Raw genomic sequence first — 18,133 nt, 5'->3', positions numbered from 1 at the left:
ACATAAAATGCATGATAAGAAACAATGATAATAATAAAAAGAAGATAGAAACGCATACCCAAGAAAACAACAATACCACTAAGCGAAATGAGAGTATGTCATGCAAAATAAGACACTAAGGTCTACTCTCGAAACACAAGGTACGAACACGAATCACTAACCCTAAAACAAGACTCAAATAAAAAGAAAAGAGAACAAAAACTCAAAACGACCAACTAATAATGTAGTTCCAAAAGTACACCAACAAGGTCTGCCATATCATAACGTCTGGTGAATATCAGTGCCCTGGGTGTCCCAAACATGATGGTATAAGCCCGAAGAAGGAGGAACTGCATGTGTGGAATAGGCTGGAAAGGAATCAACAGTCATATCTGAACCGAGATCAGTATCTGTGGTCGATACGGGAAAGCTAACCGCACCACTATCAATAAGATCTTGTATGGTGTGACGTAGAGAAGCACAATAATCAGTACGGTGGCCTGCCATCTGGTGAAATGCACAGAACTCGTGAGTACGAAAACGTAGAGGTAAAATACTCGGGGGTGGCCTAGGGGCCAATGGTGCTAAAAGACCAGTAGCTCTAAGTCGCTCAAAAGCTCTATCCAACGGCATCCCCAAATCAGAATAAGTCCTCTGACGTCGCCGATGGGGACGAGACTGCTCATGTCGTGGGATACTAGTATGTGGATGCTGAAACTGGAATGAAGGTCGCACCATGGCAGTATGAGGATGCACAGAAGGACACTGCTGAACTGCCTGAGAATGATGATGCTGTAAGGGTGTGAAATCACTCCTAGGTATCTGCAATGATCTCGCATAGGGATGATAACCTGGTCGTCGATGATGAAAGTCCGCAGAACATACACCTCCATAGCTCTCAGATGATCCACCAACTCCCTTCCCCTCAGTATCTGGGGAATAAGTAATATCGGACCATAATCCTCTAGATATGCCATCATCTACATCGAACAAAGCCTGAACCAATGATCTGAAATCCTGAAATGGGACTCCTGTCAAATGTCGAGCAAACCTAGGATGCAAACTCCTCAAAAACATGCTCATCTGATCTCTCTCGGTAGGTCGCTCAATCATCTCCGCGGCCTTCTTCCTCCAGCGGGAAATAAAAGAAGAAACAGACTCATCTGATCCCTGTCTAAGAAACTCAAGCTCTCTACGTGTAACGCTCGTATCACCACTGGAGGAATACTGTCTCAGAAACTCCTGTGCTAAGTCCTCCCAAGTTCTCCTACGAGATGTCTCTAATGAAGCGTACCATCTCTGTGTCATGCCGCTCAATGACAATGGGAACAAAGTGAGCAACTGTGCCTCATCTAGACCAAGGGCCCTCATAACTGTGCTATAAAGTCTGAGATGAATACGAGGACATCCAACACCCGTATATCTCTCTATATCAGGCATCCTGAAACCGACTGGTAAGGTGACCACTGGCACATCGTCAGGGTCATCCCATGAAATCATCTCATCAGGATCTCTCATCTGTCCAATCCTCCGCTCGAGTCTGTCCATACGAGAACGAGGATCCTCAATAAGGGTAACTGATGTGACAATGGGTGGAATGACAGCAACCCGATCATGTGAAGTAGCATGCAAAGTCTGTGTAGCTGGCATCTGAACAGGTATAACAGGTGGTGTTACTATATCAGATGGCGTGTCCTCGAGCACTACTCGCCTACTATGCTGAGTATCCATCCTCTAACTCAAACTGGTCAATGCCCCCTGAATCGAAACCACAGAAGCGGTAAGCTAATCAATCGAAACTGACTGTGAATCCGTCTATAGCAGCTCAGAGATACGAATCAACCTCTATCCCACTCAACCCAGGGCACTGAACCAAGACTGGGACTACAAATAGACTCCTACAAAAGAACCCAAACAAAACGACTCAAACACGACTCATGCAACGACACAGGATACAACGAACAATGACCAACGCATGATACAATACAACCAATATATGACAGGGTGTGATACACAATCCTATGGCGACAATCAAAATTTGGATGTACGATAGAATCTCCAGAGTCACATGAGTGTCCAACATGAGATGACCACATATATGATTAAAGAATTTCTATCGATGATCCAAAAAACGATCGAGGTGTGAAGAAAGTGAATGGGGTGTGAAGAACAACACTATCACGAGATCGATACTCAATATAGACCAAAATATCCTTGATTCAACCTTCAACTCTAGCTCCATAAGAGAAAAAAATGATAAGGTGATCAAGGCAAGTCTCTCGAAAAATGTGTGAATATGAAAGTGTGCCTTTCACCTTTCTACAATGAAAATATGAGCATCGAGTCGAAAATCGAACCAAGGACCAAACAAAGAATGAGGTACTGAGCCCGTGATAGGTGTACAGTGTAAAAAGATGATCATGAACATATCCCAAAGTATCGAGTGAGTGACAACAAAGTGAAGAGGTGTGTCCCGAGCTAAGAAATGAGAACGAAAAACCTAAGGAGAAAACATGCCAAACTCATCAAGTGAAAAGCACAAACTAAGGCGACAAGACGAAATGTGATCCAATCTATACTCAAACTCATACTGATCTCCGAGCATTCTCAACTGGAGACTAAAAGAGGGAGTGTCAAATCCAAAGTGTAACCACAGAGGCTCTGAAGGCCCTCAGATGCACCCACGTGTAAAAAGGGAGTCCTAATCGAAGAATCTACGGCTCAACCTACGAGGTGAAGGTGGCTCTAAATGGATATGGGTGGACTTTAAAAATCCCTAGCAGAAGCGATCATACCCTCCGACGGTACGCAACCCTTTGCACGCCTCCGAAGAGATGGGGTGCTTCTACAGTGAAAGCTCTCACACTTTCAACACTCAATAGTCAACTAAAGTGCACAGTGAGCGGTATGGGTGCATCTGAAAACCCTATGAATCTAGAGCAGAAGAAGAAACACACTGATCGCACAACTATCCTTGAAACCTAGCTCCGGGCTATACAGGTCTTCAATGATCGGACTCCAATTGACATCAAAGTGTCGCTCTCCTCCAAAATGCTCCCGTGCATCGATATAGCCCGTCGCTAGACCTTACTCCTAATCTCTGGCTCGGTCGAAGAGCAAGCACACAAAAGGCCTCACACTTGCAATAGTGAGAACCGGGATGAAAAGAATGACCGAAACCAAGAGAGTTGGAGATAAGGAGATAGATGTGGGACCCACATAGACAAACGACATGCAATCAAGCAGAAGAAGGGCAATCATGCGACATGCAGTCAGGCAGAGTACAAGATATATCACTCATGCACACATACAAGCTATGACAATCGAATGAAAAAGTGACACAAATATCATGCTCAAAGACGATCAAGAGAATATATAATCTAGACAATCGACATGTCAAATCAAACGAGGTATAACAATGAATCCATATATGCAAGGCAATCAAAACAATCATGGCAAATATCAGAATGACTATGCTAAGCAAGGCAAGATGATCAATCAATATAATCAGCATGTCAATGTACTCAACAAACATGGCAATGAAGCACAGAAAAAAACAAAATCCTCCATCAAGATAATCAATCTCGTAATCAGCATGTCAAATATCTCATACAAATATATCAATGAAGCATGAAGAAACTGGCTATATCATAATCCCCGACCAAAATAATCAACCAACATGATCAACACATCAATGTCCCAAGTGAAAACTCGAGAACCCTCAATGTGCAATCAAGAGATGAGTACCCACTGATCGACTCATCAAACGCCACATTTGTTTCATCTTAAGTTCAAGCTTGACCCTCTAAACTCCCCAGTGGAGTCGCCATTTTGTGGACCCCGCATTTCGGCTCAATGCGTTTCCCACTCGATGGCGAGCTCGATTTTTATTTGAAAAATTGATTTTTATTGATTATTTGAAAATGACTTGGAGTCGCCACTTATTTTTGTTTTATTTTTTAAAAGGGTAAACAAAATAAGAAAGAAAAACCCTAAGTGTGACTCCTTATTTTGGAAAAGGCGGTCTACGAAAAACCGGATTGGGTTCGGGGGTCAGGTTACTTATTGGGAAGGTACGGTACAGACCGTAGCACCCCTTTAAGTCCCTAAAGTCGGGTCTCTACTAATAAAATGAAGCAATCATGGCAACTAATGAGGAAATCAATGAGTACCCAGAATAAATCATACACGCGTGAGAATCAAAATATGCTTAGACAATTACCAGAGTGAAAGTAGGTGCGTACCTGGGCGACGAGCCACCATGCGCTATCAAGAGAGGGTTAGTACATCATATAGAGCACAAAACATATCACGTGCATCACGCAACAGGGATTAAAATTGTTCGAAGGAAAACTGGATTTTTGAAATTCATTTGAGAATCGGGATCTTAGAGATTATTTGAAAATCGGAGCTTTAAAATTTATCTGAAAATTGGATTCGCGGGAATTAGATGTAAGAATGAGAATTTTGGAAATTAAATTTGAAAGAGATTGGGATTTTGGGGGATTATTTAAAAGTTCGAGATTTTTGAGGCAAACTAAGTTACGAAAATTGGGGCTTTGGGAATTGAATTTTGAAAGAAAAAAATGTGAGTTATTTGAGAAGTAGAGATTATGAGAGTCGACTTAGAAAAAGTTGGCAATCTAGAAAATCATTTGAAGGCAAAAATTATAGAAATAATGAATAAAACAATAGTGACAATAATAATGATAAGTAGCAGGATAAACATGGGAATTGGAGTACGAGAAACTGAAAATGAAGTTCGGAGATAGGACAATTAGAATTTCGAATAGCTAAGCTTAGGAATCGGAATTTTGAAGAATCAGACTTTAATGATTGAAATTTTTAAGAGAAATAAATGGGTAAGTATGGAATGATGGTACTAATTAATTATAACGATATTTGGACAGATGAATAGTGAATAGTGGGATTCTTGAAAATTAGGTTTGAAAGTCGGATCTTTGAATAATTGGACTTTATTTAGTGGAGTTTTCGGAAAAAGGAAATAAGTAAACATGGAATTTATAACAGCGATGACAATGATGATATTTGGGTGAATAAGAATGAATGGTGGAATTTTTTAGTCTAAAGGTTAAACTTGGAAATCCGGTTTTGAAGAATTGAATTTTAATGATTGAAATAAGTAAATAAATAAACACGGAATAATGATACTAATTAACAAAATGTTTAGACGAATAAAAAAAGAGAATAGCGGAATTTTTCTAATTGAGAATTTGAATTAGGGCGTTGGATTTTTAACAGGATATGACTTTGAGTAAATAGATAGGTATGGGATTATAATACTAATTAACGAGAATAATATTTAGGTAAATAAAGATGGATAATAGAATTTTTGGGACTGAAGTTTTAATTAAGGCATGGGGTTTTCGGAAGATTGGACTTCGAATAGACATGGAATAATGATTCTAATTGATGAGGGTAAAATTTAGATGAACCGTAGGATTTTTAGGATTGAAAAAAATTGAGTTAAGACAAGAGATTTTTGAAGAACTAGGTTTTAAATAAATAGACAAATATGAGATGATAATCCTAATTGATGAAAATAAGATTCAAACAAATTGCTGAGAAACCAAATTAAGACAGGGGATTTTTGGAGGATTAGATTTTAAATAACTAAAAATATGGGATGATGATTCGATTTATGAAAATAAGGTTTAAACAAGCATTTGAAGAATTAATTTGAAGCATGAAATTTTTGAAGGATTGGTATAGATAAATAAATGAATATATAGGATAATAATTCCCATTGATGAACATAAGATTTAAACGAGTATTCGAAGAATTAAATTACGGCATGGGATTTTCTTATTGGATTAGAATTCAAACAACTAATAATACGGGGTGATGATTCGATTTATGAGAATAGGATTTAAACAAGTATTTAAAGAATTAAATTAAAACTCAGAATTTTTGAAGGATTGGCATAGATAAATAGGAGAATATAGGATAATAATTCTAGTGGATAAATATGAGATTTAAAAAAAGTATTTGAGGAATTAGATTAAAACATGTGATTTATTTCTTTATAGATTGGACTTTGAATAAATAATAATACGGGATAATGATTTGATTTATGAAAATATGATTTAAACAAATATTTTGAAGAATTAGTATTAGGTTTTAACGAATGAGATTTTAAAATATGATAAATAGATACATACGGAATAATAATAATAATTAATAATCATAACGTTTAAGTTGATGAAGTTTGAGTAGTATAAATTTCGAGATAAAAATATAATTAATAATTTGTCTTTAAGTATGAGTTAACTAAATTGGTAGAAATAAGGTAATAAATAAAAGGAAGTGATTTGGTTAATTAATTATGGATATTAAAGATTTTGTTTTCCTTTTTTTAAAAAAAAAAGATTATTTAGGAATGAAGTGGCCAAATGGCTATCTTGGAATGGGTATGGGCCATGAGAGTGAATAATACAGGGGGCATGAAGCCCTTCCTTAATGCAACTGGGCTTAGGCTTCCAACCAGGCCCATATCCATCATCTTGGACTGGCCTCTAACTCTAACTCCATCATAAGCTTGAGTTGGGCTCCAACTCAAGCCCAAATTGAAAGCAAACCCAAGGACACCAAATTCTCTCACAGCCCACATCTCCAACCTCCGCCTGGGCACCATCTAAACACTCCACGTCCTTGAGCTCACCGTCAACCTCATCGCCGTCTTCAGCGGAACCCCACATCTCATCATCCTCTTTCAAGGTCCGCCACCCGTGCGCACTCGCGCGTGCTTGCTCCGGTTGCTGAAGCCAAGGGTTGAACCAGTCTTGGACAGCCGCGGCGACATCAACGCATGGGCATCGGCTCAGTTCTCAGGTTAGACGAAGGAGACGGGCCTTCCGATCGGGGTTAAGGAAGAAAGGAGGAGGCGATCCTGCTCGTTGGTGCGAGGCGGCTTCGCGATGCGGCGGGGAGTCAGCCGCCGGAGTGGAGCGTTGCTGCCCGCAGCGATGCGCCTGGTGACCATGGAGATCAGTGGAGAAGTTTCTCCTAGCCTCTGAGACGAGCAGTGGAGGAGGAGGAGCTCCAATGCCGCCATTGATTCAGCTGGCTGGGCAAGCTTGAGGAGGCAGGTATGAAGGGTGGCAGCCACTCATGGCTATGCATGGCCACGCGAGAACGAGAGGAATGAGTGCCATGGACAAGGAAAATGGGTTTGGATAAGTTTAGAGATATGATATGCATGGGCTGCTTGAGAGGAATATGATGGATGAACATGGAGTATACTATGGATAGGAAGGTAGGGATGACCATGCGCATGGAGCTCCATGCACACGAGACGGCAGAGGATCAAAGGGTTAGTAGAGATAGCATGGGATGCTCAGATTTCAATGTCTTCAATGTTGTGTTCTCTGCATCACTCCAAGCATGACGCTGGCTTTCAGGATGGAGGCAAACGGAGCAAAGGAAAAAAAAAGGCAAAACCAAGCATGGATAATCGAAACAGATGGAACCCATAACAACCTCATGTTGTGCATCAATCCCTGGGCTTAGGTGAAGGTGGATGAAACCAAAAGATCATCAAACAAAACCAGAGCATGGGTGCAGATATATTATGGCGAAAAACAAGGACGAAATCACCTTAAGCAAGAACCATTAAGAAGGGATATATGGATATGCTTACCCTCAACACACAAACATTACCCAAGAATGGACAGAGGAAGAGAAAAGAACCATACCTGTGAGTGATCTTCTCTGACCAGATCGAGCCAAACTCAGCAAAGCCTCCACGGTTTTTTTTTCTTTTTTTCCTCTTCTGTGGGTGTCTTCTTTAGCAAGCCCAACCCTCCATTTCCTGTTCCCCTCGTCAGCAAGGATGGGGTCTCTGACCATCAGCATGGCTGCCCTGTCTCCGTAGCTGATTTCCCGGGTATAGGGAAAAGGGGGCCCTCCATTTATCTCCAGTGCTGCCCGCTGCTGGTGATGAGGAAATAGCATTCCTCCCATGCTATAAAAATCCTAAAAAAACTAATAGTTTTCTGGTTTCCTGAAAGGGGGTCTACATTATGATTTTATTTTTGAATTGAAATTTTAATTATCAATTAAAACTTCATTTTTATGGAAGAATGACGTGACATTTACTTATATGATAGAAAAAATATGACATTGAATATAAATTTTAAAAGAGACCTAAAACGTATATTTTTAATAATCAATCCCGACTTTTTCAACCCGAAGTTTTGGAGTTTTATTTTTCACTTTTATTACGTTCTAATAATGAAAATCAAAAGATTGTATCTTCTCTAATCACCCTTAAATCATCAATTATTATTTGTCCAACTTTAAAGAAAATATCTACCAAGCAAACCCAAAAAAAAAAAAAATTTGATATTTATCCTCCTTGTGTGGAGGGGAGAGGAAGACGGAAGTCTAAATGTTTACGCCTCTATCATGGGCCCTACAATTTATTACACCGAGCGTTTTTTAATTAATTTTACAAACAAAAAAAAAATCAGGAATCAAAAATAAAAATAAAAATTAATATAATAAAATAAAAAGGTTTTTATTTTTTTATTTTTTTTATACGGCATATTAAGTACACGTGTCTACATATTTGGAGAGGTTCCATTGCAATCTAAGGACCTTACTGACTTAATTATGAAAATGACCCATCCATTTGTCCTTGTAGTGGCTCTGCCCATGCCTCCTGCCTCCTGCCTCATTCACTCATTATGCTTCAATTATATATTTATATTATTATAATTATTACCTCCCAATAATATTTTAATTATACTAATAATAATATAACCCACCATGCTGCCATGCTGTCATGCCATGTCAAATAATTCGAATGGTCTCTCTACTTTTGAATATTGGATAGGGTAGAGTCAAGGAAGTAGTATTCTTAGGTCTAAATTTCTGGGGTTCTAAATTGAAATGTTGATTGGACGTGACAGAAGAAAAGGAAACCCAACCTGAAAGGTATATAGTTTGAATGGAATTTATGAAGTGGTAATAAAAAAGGGGAGACTACCCATTCTCCAAGGAGAAGAAGCCCATCTAAATCTTGTATGGAATTTTGGACACTTTGTTGGGGACATTTTGTGTAGCCCATTATGAAATGTCTCGTTTTGGCTGCTTCCTCTTATTATTATTAGTTTTTCAAAAATAAAAAATTAAATAATTTTTTAAAAAATATTAAAAAAAGAGAAAGAAGAAAATAGGAGGGAATAGTGGAAAGTAAACGGAGTGAGAAAGGGAGAGGAGAGTGGGGGGAGAGGGAGGGAAACACATGGGCACTTTAAAGAGAAAAAAGAAAGCGGCGGTCTCAGAAGGCAAAGGACTTTTCTGTCTCTCTGCTTCCTCATTATTATTTATTGTTATGTTAACTTATTGTCCTCTCACTCACTCACAGAGAGAGAGAGGTGACTCTTTTTTTATTTCTTCTTTTGGTGGTCTGAGTGGTGAGCTCAGCTGGAGCCTGGAGGTGACATGCAGGTGAGTGAGAGTAGGTGGTAGAGTAGGAGTAGGAGTAGGAGTAGGAGTAGAAGAAAGAGAGAGAGAGAGTGAGTCAGGAAGCGAGGGAGCATGTCGAGGTGCATCGAGCCCTGTGAAGATGACCACCGGCTCAATAAAACCCGCGATCTCCTTCCCCGTACTTTTTGTTGCTTTCTATACGACAGCCGCTTCGCCTCTCCCACGCTCCTTTCCCTCCCTCGCCCTCTCGTCTCACTTCTCCTCCCCTCCTTTCTCCCGTCTTTTTATTATAATAGTTGGAGAGTGAAGTGGGGCGCGTGGGGAAGGCATGTGCAGTGGGAGTACAGGTGTCAAGCTGCGTATGGCGGTGTTTGTCTTATGGAGGTGTGCCCTGTCACGGACGGTCCTTCCAGATCTGGGAATTTCGCTTTTTCCCAATCGTGTATTCCTTCCTCTTCCTCTGCCCTCTTCTTCCCTACATTCTCCTCAATTTCCTCACCGTTGGATCCCACTTCCTCCGGCCTTCTTTTTTGTTTTTGTATTTTTTCAAAAAAAAAAAAAAAAAAAAAACCTTTTTTTAACATCTCACCTCTTTATCTTATTATCAAAACGTTTAGTTATGTTTGGTTGCAAAAAAAAAATATAAAAAAAATGATTTTCTCTTTGTTTGATTTTATTATGAAAAACTTGAAAAAATAAATAAATAAAATTTAAATTAATTAAAAATTCATATATGTTAAAATAATTTTAATATTTTATATATCGATATATAATTTATTAATTTTAAATCTATTTTTTATTTTTTCTTTTTCCGAGAACTAAACATAGTTTTATGTTAAGTAAAATATTTGTCCATGACATCCATTCGAGGAATTAAAGGAGCTTCATCAACATTTTATTTTATATGCATTTTATTGCTTATTACTTTCTGTAACTTTTTCTTAATTTATAATATTGGGCATCAGCTATTATATAGGCCCAATTTTTTTGTTGGCCCTTTAGAACAATGCCAGATGCCAGATTGGGCCTGTTAAGGATTGGGCTCTGTTTTGGAAACTATTTGATTCAATCTGGACCGGACCATTTTCCAACCCTAGTGGCATGAATGTGCAATTATATTCTAATCCTTGCCATGGGTTTTAAAAGTGTTGGGATGGTGTCCTAATCTTTGTGGGCTTTCAATCATATATAAACCCCAACTGGTTGGATTTGATCATTCAAGATAGTGGGCCCAATGGGATCTGATTTGGGCCCCCAATAAGCTAAATCTGGGCCTCAATAATCCGAAAAAACGGCCCATGATATTTGGGGCTTCATGAAACTCTTGGCTTATTTGCTCATTGATTATTATTATTATTATTTTAATATAAGTGATAGTTTAATATAACACAACACAAACAATTTAGTTGGAGGATTTACTAATGACACAATCCTAACTTATACCAAAGGCATTAAAATGAGACTTAAAAGTAACGTAACTTCTCGTAGAATCATGTTCATATATTTTAAGACTGTGTTTCATTCTCGAAAAATATTAAGGATATATATAAAAAAATGCCAAGGGAAATGATTTTCTCATATTTAGTTTTATCTTAGAAAATATTAAAAAAAATCAAATATAATTAAATTTAATAAGATACTTAAGAATTTTAAAATTATTTTAATCTTTATATAAAATATCTAAAATAAATAAAATAAATTTGAATTGACATATAAAAATAATTTCTTAACTTGAAATTTTTTTTTCTATGTATTTTCATTCAAATTTTCTAGGAACCAAACACAGTCCAAACGTTATATATATATAACCTTCATCTAATAAGATTGAAAAAGAAAATTTAATTGCACTATTCTGTGTCTTAAGAAACACTCTCAAATTTACATAATTAAAGTACTTTTGGTGCACTCAAACATAATCTATTGTTCTTTATCAGTTGGATTTAGAAAGGCATGTCAAAGAACAGCTTACAATGAAGGTGATAAAAAGGGAAATGTCTTATGAGGAAGTATTCAATGTCTTCCTAAGACTGTTGATACATATTTCCCATTCTTTGCCTGTGATGACTTTTGAGCCAAGGATGGACTTTGAAAATAATCCAGTACTTTGACCTTGGAGTTTAAATTGGACCTCTAGCTTCAAGCCCCCCTCCCTCATGGAGGTGGAAACTCCTCCATTACAGTGAGACAAGGTTGTTCCCATCTGTCATCGGAGAGATAGCAAAGAAATATATGGTACTATGTGCTGCAACAGCAGTGATTATTCTACCTTCTTTAAGCCCTACTATTGCATGCATAATTGTTTTTCTGAATAGATGGAGTATAATACTTCCACAAATCAGCTGACACGAGCCATGCATTCTCCTAGTAGAACAGCCACACCCACTAAAAGAAGGGGAAGAGATGCGTGGTCGGCCAAGGATTAAATAGAAAACACTGTAGGAGTGCAATTGCTGGAGTAATGGCAACAGCTACTGGGGGATAAGGTCATGAAAGCACATGAATAACACAAGCCATTAATTTTAGCAGCAGAAGATTCTGATTCAATCATGAGGCTCTGAGTAGCCTTCTTCACATGCAAGCTCACATCAAAGGAAACATTTTCTACAATATATAGTAATGCCTGAATGATCCATAACCCTAACAAGAAGATCAGTCTAGCTAATTTAATTATTTCTACTCCTATTTTATGTTCATGCATTATCCGTTAAGGTATATATATATATATATATACTTTAAACCAACATCTAAATTAATCTACTCCGAAAATTTCCCATAAAAGAGCTATTGGAAAGTGTTCCAAATTTCTAATTAATATCCACCCTGTCATAATCTTTACGAGCTCATCTCTATCTTATAACCTTTTCCTCACATGACTTATGATATTTATGGAGATGTGAGGAAGAATGAGAAATACCTAGTAGAGCAAGGGATTCATGGTTCAGGGTGTGGATACAAGGAATGAGAAAATATGTGATGTTTCATAAACTAATGGTTGTATCTAGTTCTCTCTTCTATAATATTTTCTATGGTATAGTGAAAAGATTTTATCTCATCTGTGATATGTGGATGTCGACATGGTTAGCCGAGCCATGTTAAAACCTCATATACTATTGTATGATTGTTTTATCTTTATATTTTTGAACTAACATGTTTGCATTAAAGCTTCCGTCAATTCAACAAACTATTATAACATGTTTGCATTAAAGTTTCCGTCAATTCAACAAATTGATATAAGAGCTTTTGCATACTCAACAAAAGCCTTACAAGTCTAGTTTTGGATTGCAAAATAAAGGTGAAAGCTCTATGAACTAGGGTTCTTATGATCAATCTGTGCTTGATTTGTGTACTTTATGTTTTAGAAGCCCTAGCTTTGAGTCCCTAATCCTCTTGTTGAAGACACTAAGGTGGTATTTCTTTTTTTGGCTTTTTGCTAAAAACGATTTGTTTTCAGAATTTAGATTATTTGTTTTTTTACTTTTTCATAACTTATTATAAACTTTTTACTAAATAAAAAAAACCAAAATATATAGCTTTTTCTAAATAGAAAGAATAACATATTAATTTTTCTTTATTTTTTAATACTTAATAGAAATAAAATACTACAAAAATAAACAACCTAATATTTAACACTGTTAAACATTAAGGTTCTATTTAGAATTAAGTAAAAAAACAAACACCACCTAAACCTAAATATGTAAAGAATTGAAATTTTCTCAAATTTGATTTAGAATATTCTTACAAAGGAGTTCCAAGATACAAAGATGAATCTTCTTGACTATTCCCTCATGGTTTTCCAAAATCATGGGGAGGAAGTTGGGAAATACAAATTTAATTCTTTCATTTCTTTCTTTTAATCCTCTATCATTTTTTTGCAGCAAAAATTGATTTTATTTAGAAGGAAACCATTCAAGATTCTGATACAAAATGGAAGACAGGAACATTAATATAACCAAAATTCATCTTCATCAAACAAAAGAAGGATCTTTCAATAACCCTAAAGAAACCAAAAGTTTGTACAAATTTATGATTAAACCAAAGTGATTACAAGCATACATCTACAGACTTCCCATCCATAATTCTGTCTTCTTCCACTATTAATCCAAATTCTACTCCAAACAAACAAAAAAGTATACAATTAATTTTGTTTAGGCTTTCTCCTCTTTCTCTCTCCATTCCAACCCTATGAATCTGCAGGGTGAATACCTAAGCTTGTACTCAGAAATTGTCTCAAGTTTAGGTGACCATACTTGCCCTTTAGACCCAACCAATTGTTCATAGTGCTTCTGCAACTCTGGGGTGCTGCATAGGAAACTATTGTTAGGGCTGCTACATCCATCTTCCTTACCAGTAGTGATCAGCTTTGTTATAAACTCCGGCATGACCTTAATCATAACTCGCCCATTTGAACCCTTTATGTACTCGAACGGGCACTCGCTGAACTTGATGGGGGACGGTTTAGGGCTCGAGGTGAAGGCCGAAAGGGAAGAAGCGGAGAGCACATTGCATGCAAAGAGATCGATTGGAAGGACAAAGTAGGTTTGTGCAAGGATGAGCTCATCATCAATGGCTAGAGCTGGAACCACCCGGCCGATGAAGAATGAGTCTGCATGGCACACCATTCTGTCCGGGAACTCGAACATGATCTCTCCGGCGAGGTGCTTTCCGGTGAGGATCCTTGTGGTGCCTTCCCAGAAGACCAACTTCACGGATGACTTGGAGCTTTGTTTGAAACATGGAGAAACAGCATTGCCCATGATATTACGGTGATACCAGATCGATGATGAACAGAAAGGTAGGAGATGGTGATAAATATTGAATTCGGATGTTGGGTCTGGAAGAGAAAGGACATATATAGAAATTGAGGAAGAGATTGACTTGGGACGAAGTCTAGGGCGTTTGTTGCTTGTAGTTTTGGGGAGGTCGGTGGTCAGCCATGTCGGCTTTGAACATCTCCTAATGAGTGCTGTCTCTATTAAACTCACCTTAGACTTTGTTATTCATTCATCATTTATTTGTCTGTTCTTTTCTTCCCAAAGTCACCTTTCAAGATATGTCGATTCTTGTATTTTACCATAAATTAATTATTTTTATTATTTTTATTATTATTATTACATTAAATTCTCTTCTCTTTAAATTCAACATACATTTTAAACATTATGGTGTGATCATGCATGGAATCAAGTTTTAATTTGCTCTATTAAATTGCAAAAGTTCTTTCACGTACATTTAAGGCCTATTTAGATTGGTTTAGGAGATGTGAATATTATTGGGTATGTAGTGTTGTTAAAAAACTCATAACTTGTGTATGGTCAACTTTGTTTTTCAAAAATTATAATTTTAGGGTTTCTTTCATAACCATTTCTAACAAAGGCTTCCCTTCTTTAGAATAAAAAAACAATTTTTGAAAAATATATTCAATAGATTTTGGATTGAAAATGTTTTTTTTTTTCTTTTTTCAAAATGTTTTAAATATATGATGGGTTTTAAAAACAAATTTAAGGTGTTTTCACTTGAATATTGTAAATTATTTTGAGAACAAAAACCTGCCTTCTTTGTCTTATTGTAATTTTAAATTCCCAAATACAATTTTGGTTTTAAAACATTATCAAATCTAAGAGTTTGTTTGGTTGTGTGATTTAAAAATGGTTTTTTATTTTTAAAAATAGAAATTATTTAAAAATTTTTTTAATACTATTTGGTTGTTATTTTTTAAAAACAATATTTAAAAATAAAGTGACATAGAGAATAATTTTCAAAAAATAAATGAGTTGTTTTCATTGATTTTTAAAAATAAAAGAAAAATATGGATTTGTTTAGCCATGTTTTCTGGAACTTATTTTAAAAAATTGGTTTTAAATTAAAGAATAAAAGTCAATTTTTAAAAATAAAATTTAAAAAATATGGTCAAACAAGTTTAACTTATGATTAAAGCCACAAATAAAAATTGACCCAAATGGGGAGATTAAAGCCACAAATAAATATTGACCCAAATGGGGAGCTTAATGGTTGTATCATATTTACCAGTAAATAAAAAAAGAAATTGGCAAAAGATTGGATAAGAACAAGTGGGATGAGTTGCATGGAGGGCGTGATGTGGAAATCACATGTGGGTTGATTAGTTTAAGATGGATTTGGTTGCCTCTGCCCCATCTGCTAGGGTAATGGCCCACTTGAACTCATGAGATTGGTTTCAAACTTTGAATAAAAGACCCGTTCCAAATCATCCGCCTTCGCTTTTAACCCTTCAATTTTTTTATTTTTTTGGTTTTTTAACCTAAAAAATTTTAGGGCACATTTTGGACATGCTTGAAATGAAAGCTACCCCACAATCACACCTATTTTCCATATCGTTTGGTATGAACTACCTTTTGTTGGTCTTCCAAAAGTTGCCTTTTAAGTTTTTTTAATTTTTTGCTTTGAGAGTGAAGTGGGTTTTTTTATGTTGACTGAGAGAAAAATCCTCCACGTATCAATAAATGTAGTTTCCCAAAGTTGACCACACCCATTGGATTTTGTGGACTTTCTTTGTGGACCATCCCCAAAAAGAAGGGAATTGTAGTACCTCAACCACACCATTAAATACATCAGGCCAATCCTTCCATAAAGGTTGCATTTAGCAATCTTATCAAACCCTTTGGCCCAATTCAAGTGGGGAGGGCCCCCATCACCTAAGCTTGTGGCATACCCTTAATGCCCATTCATTGCCCATCATCACCACCATGCTAGGGTTTTCAATCAACCTCATAAAACTACTCCTCCCAATGGATACAACTATGCTAATCTCCTTTGTTTTTTGTAGCAATATTTGACCTTTGATGCCCCAAGTACTACTCAATGTAGTATGATGTTCCTTAACAATGAACCAAAGGTTTAGGTTTGATTCCCTTGTGGGAATGAATTCCCCATCATATTTGACCTTAAGTGCTACGCAATTGACTTAAAAACAACATGATGATCAAAATAATAATGAAGTTTAAATGAAAGAGAATTTGTGGAAGACATTGTGGGAGTTTTTCATCCTTTTTGCATCACATGTATTAAAATAACTCCTTGAATATCATGCTCAACTCAACAATCCAAGAAGGAAAAAGAGAAAGACAAGAATTAAGACTATGAGAGTTTGAAGAATTCACCATCACTTAGTGAAAAAATTCATGCATTTTTAGACGTCAAGGTGGTTTGTTGAGGCACACAAGCATTGCTTTCCGTGGGCAATGTGTACTAATTTAGCCGTGTCAACTACCCTTCTCTAAGAATTACATCAAGAGCATTGAGATTCAATAATCCTGTTATTGTCAAAGATGAATTGATTTGGTTTATGATTACCTTTGATAGCATATGAATCAAATGTATTTTCCAAGTAACACTCATTATTTTTATTTTTGCTTTGAAATTTTGCCACCTAGGATTATAGGATTAGGTTACCTTTTCTCCAAGTGGAAATTTTGCCAGCTTTGAAATTTCCAACTTTCTTTTTTCTTTTTTGATCTGTCATGAATGGAAAACATGGAAATCTTCATCAAACAGTAATAAAGATGGAACAGAAGGTAAACATTGTCTGCTAAAACCTTAGTCTTATCAGGAAACAACATTAAATTGTAATTCGAACCCGAAAACACTGACAAATTTCTCAACCAATTCGCTTCCCATGTACCTTCCTGTGTGTTTTCTCTTCAACATGAGAAAGATCAAAACATCCTGAATTGAACAACATTTTTTGTACCCTAAGTCTTTACAATCATCATGACCATCATGTTTGGTAGACCTGTTTAAGGGCCTTTATGGATTTTAATGGCAATAGTATATGAAGGGCCCCAAAATCAAGGCATGGCATCCTCTTCCTGGGTAGTTATGGCCATGTGAGAGGTTTAATTGCCTATGACCAGTCCAATAGTGACAGTTACCAGATTATATCAATTCTTGTGAAGAGTGTGTGATTTGCAATAAAATAGCTACAAATTTGACCTTTTCCACTTGATCTGGACACATGCTGAAGTTTTGAGATAGGATTCTTGACTTTAAAATTGGGATTAGAGCAACTGGCCTATATATATATATATATATATACACACACTTTACACTACCCAAAAGTCATGAACATACTATTTAAAATAACCAAAAGTAGGTTTTGGCATCTGCTAGATGCCGAATATGTTTGAATAGTACATGATAATTTATGATAATATTGTAGCCTGCATCTAATTATAATTAGGGAATCTATTAACAGTACCAACTACATAGTTTAAAATTATTAACAAGCAGTCCCTTCATTTCATTAACCGTTTCTGACTTTGTCAGCGTAAAAATGTTAACAAGTGTTCTTTCTAATCATCTTATTAGCTGGTATTTGACTCATTGAACTCTTATAGTTCCCATCATCATCCACTGTTGTATTTCTAATAGCTTACCCAATTAACCACTAATGCAACTTTCTTTTCTTAAATCTGAGGGACGTGGTCTAATCATTAGGGTAGTATTTTATCATGGTACCGTGTCCAAGTTTTATGCATTCCTTCTTGTTTTAAGCTTACACCTGCAGATTTATTAAACATAAATCACGTCATCTTCCAAGGCGTACTCTATTGTTTTAAAGTAAGCATTCTTATTCTGAAGGCTAATCCATTTCATCGTTACATCACTGTTTATAAGAAGGGAAAGGAAAGATTGACATTTTCTTGAGTTGACTTCTAACCTTATATTT

General features: G+C 36.5%; 1 protein-coding gene across 1 annotated transcript; it reads right to left on the bottom strand.

The window, feature by feature from the left end:
• Positions 1 to 13,372: 13,372 nt before the first annotated feature.
• On the bottom strand, positions 13,373 to 14,298 carry LOC117916615. The gene has a single exon (XM_034832735.1). It carries the CDS (start codon positions 14,184 to 14,186, stop codon positions 13,578 to 13,580), a length of 609 nt encoding a protein of 202 aa, XP_034688626.1. The 5' UTR covers positions 14,187 to 14,298; the 3' UTR covers positions 13,373 to 13,577.
• Between the last annotated feature and the right edge of the window lie 3,835 nt (positions 14,299 to 18,133).

This window comes from Vitis riparia, chromosome 6, assembly GCF_004353265.1.
Source record: "Vitis riparia cultivar Riparia Gloire de Montpellier isolate 1030 chromosome 6, EGFV_Vit.rip_1.0, whole genome shotgun sequence".
NCBI classification, from domain to species: Eukaryota; Viridiplantae; Streptophyta; class Magnoliopsida; order Vitales; family Vitaceae; genus Vitis; species Vitis riparia.
The sequence above is the reverse complement of the archived record's forward strand: the minus strand, read 5'-3'. Positions and strand labels throughout refer to the sequence as shown.

Coding starts and splice junctions, on each gene's coding strand:
- LOC117916615 (XM_034832735.1), bottom strand. CDS start 14,186: ATGGGCAATGCTGTTTCTCCATGTTTCAAACAAAGCTCCAAGTCATCC.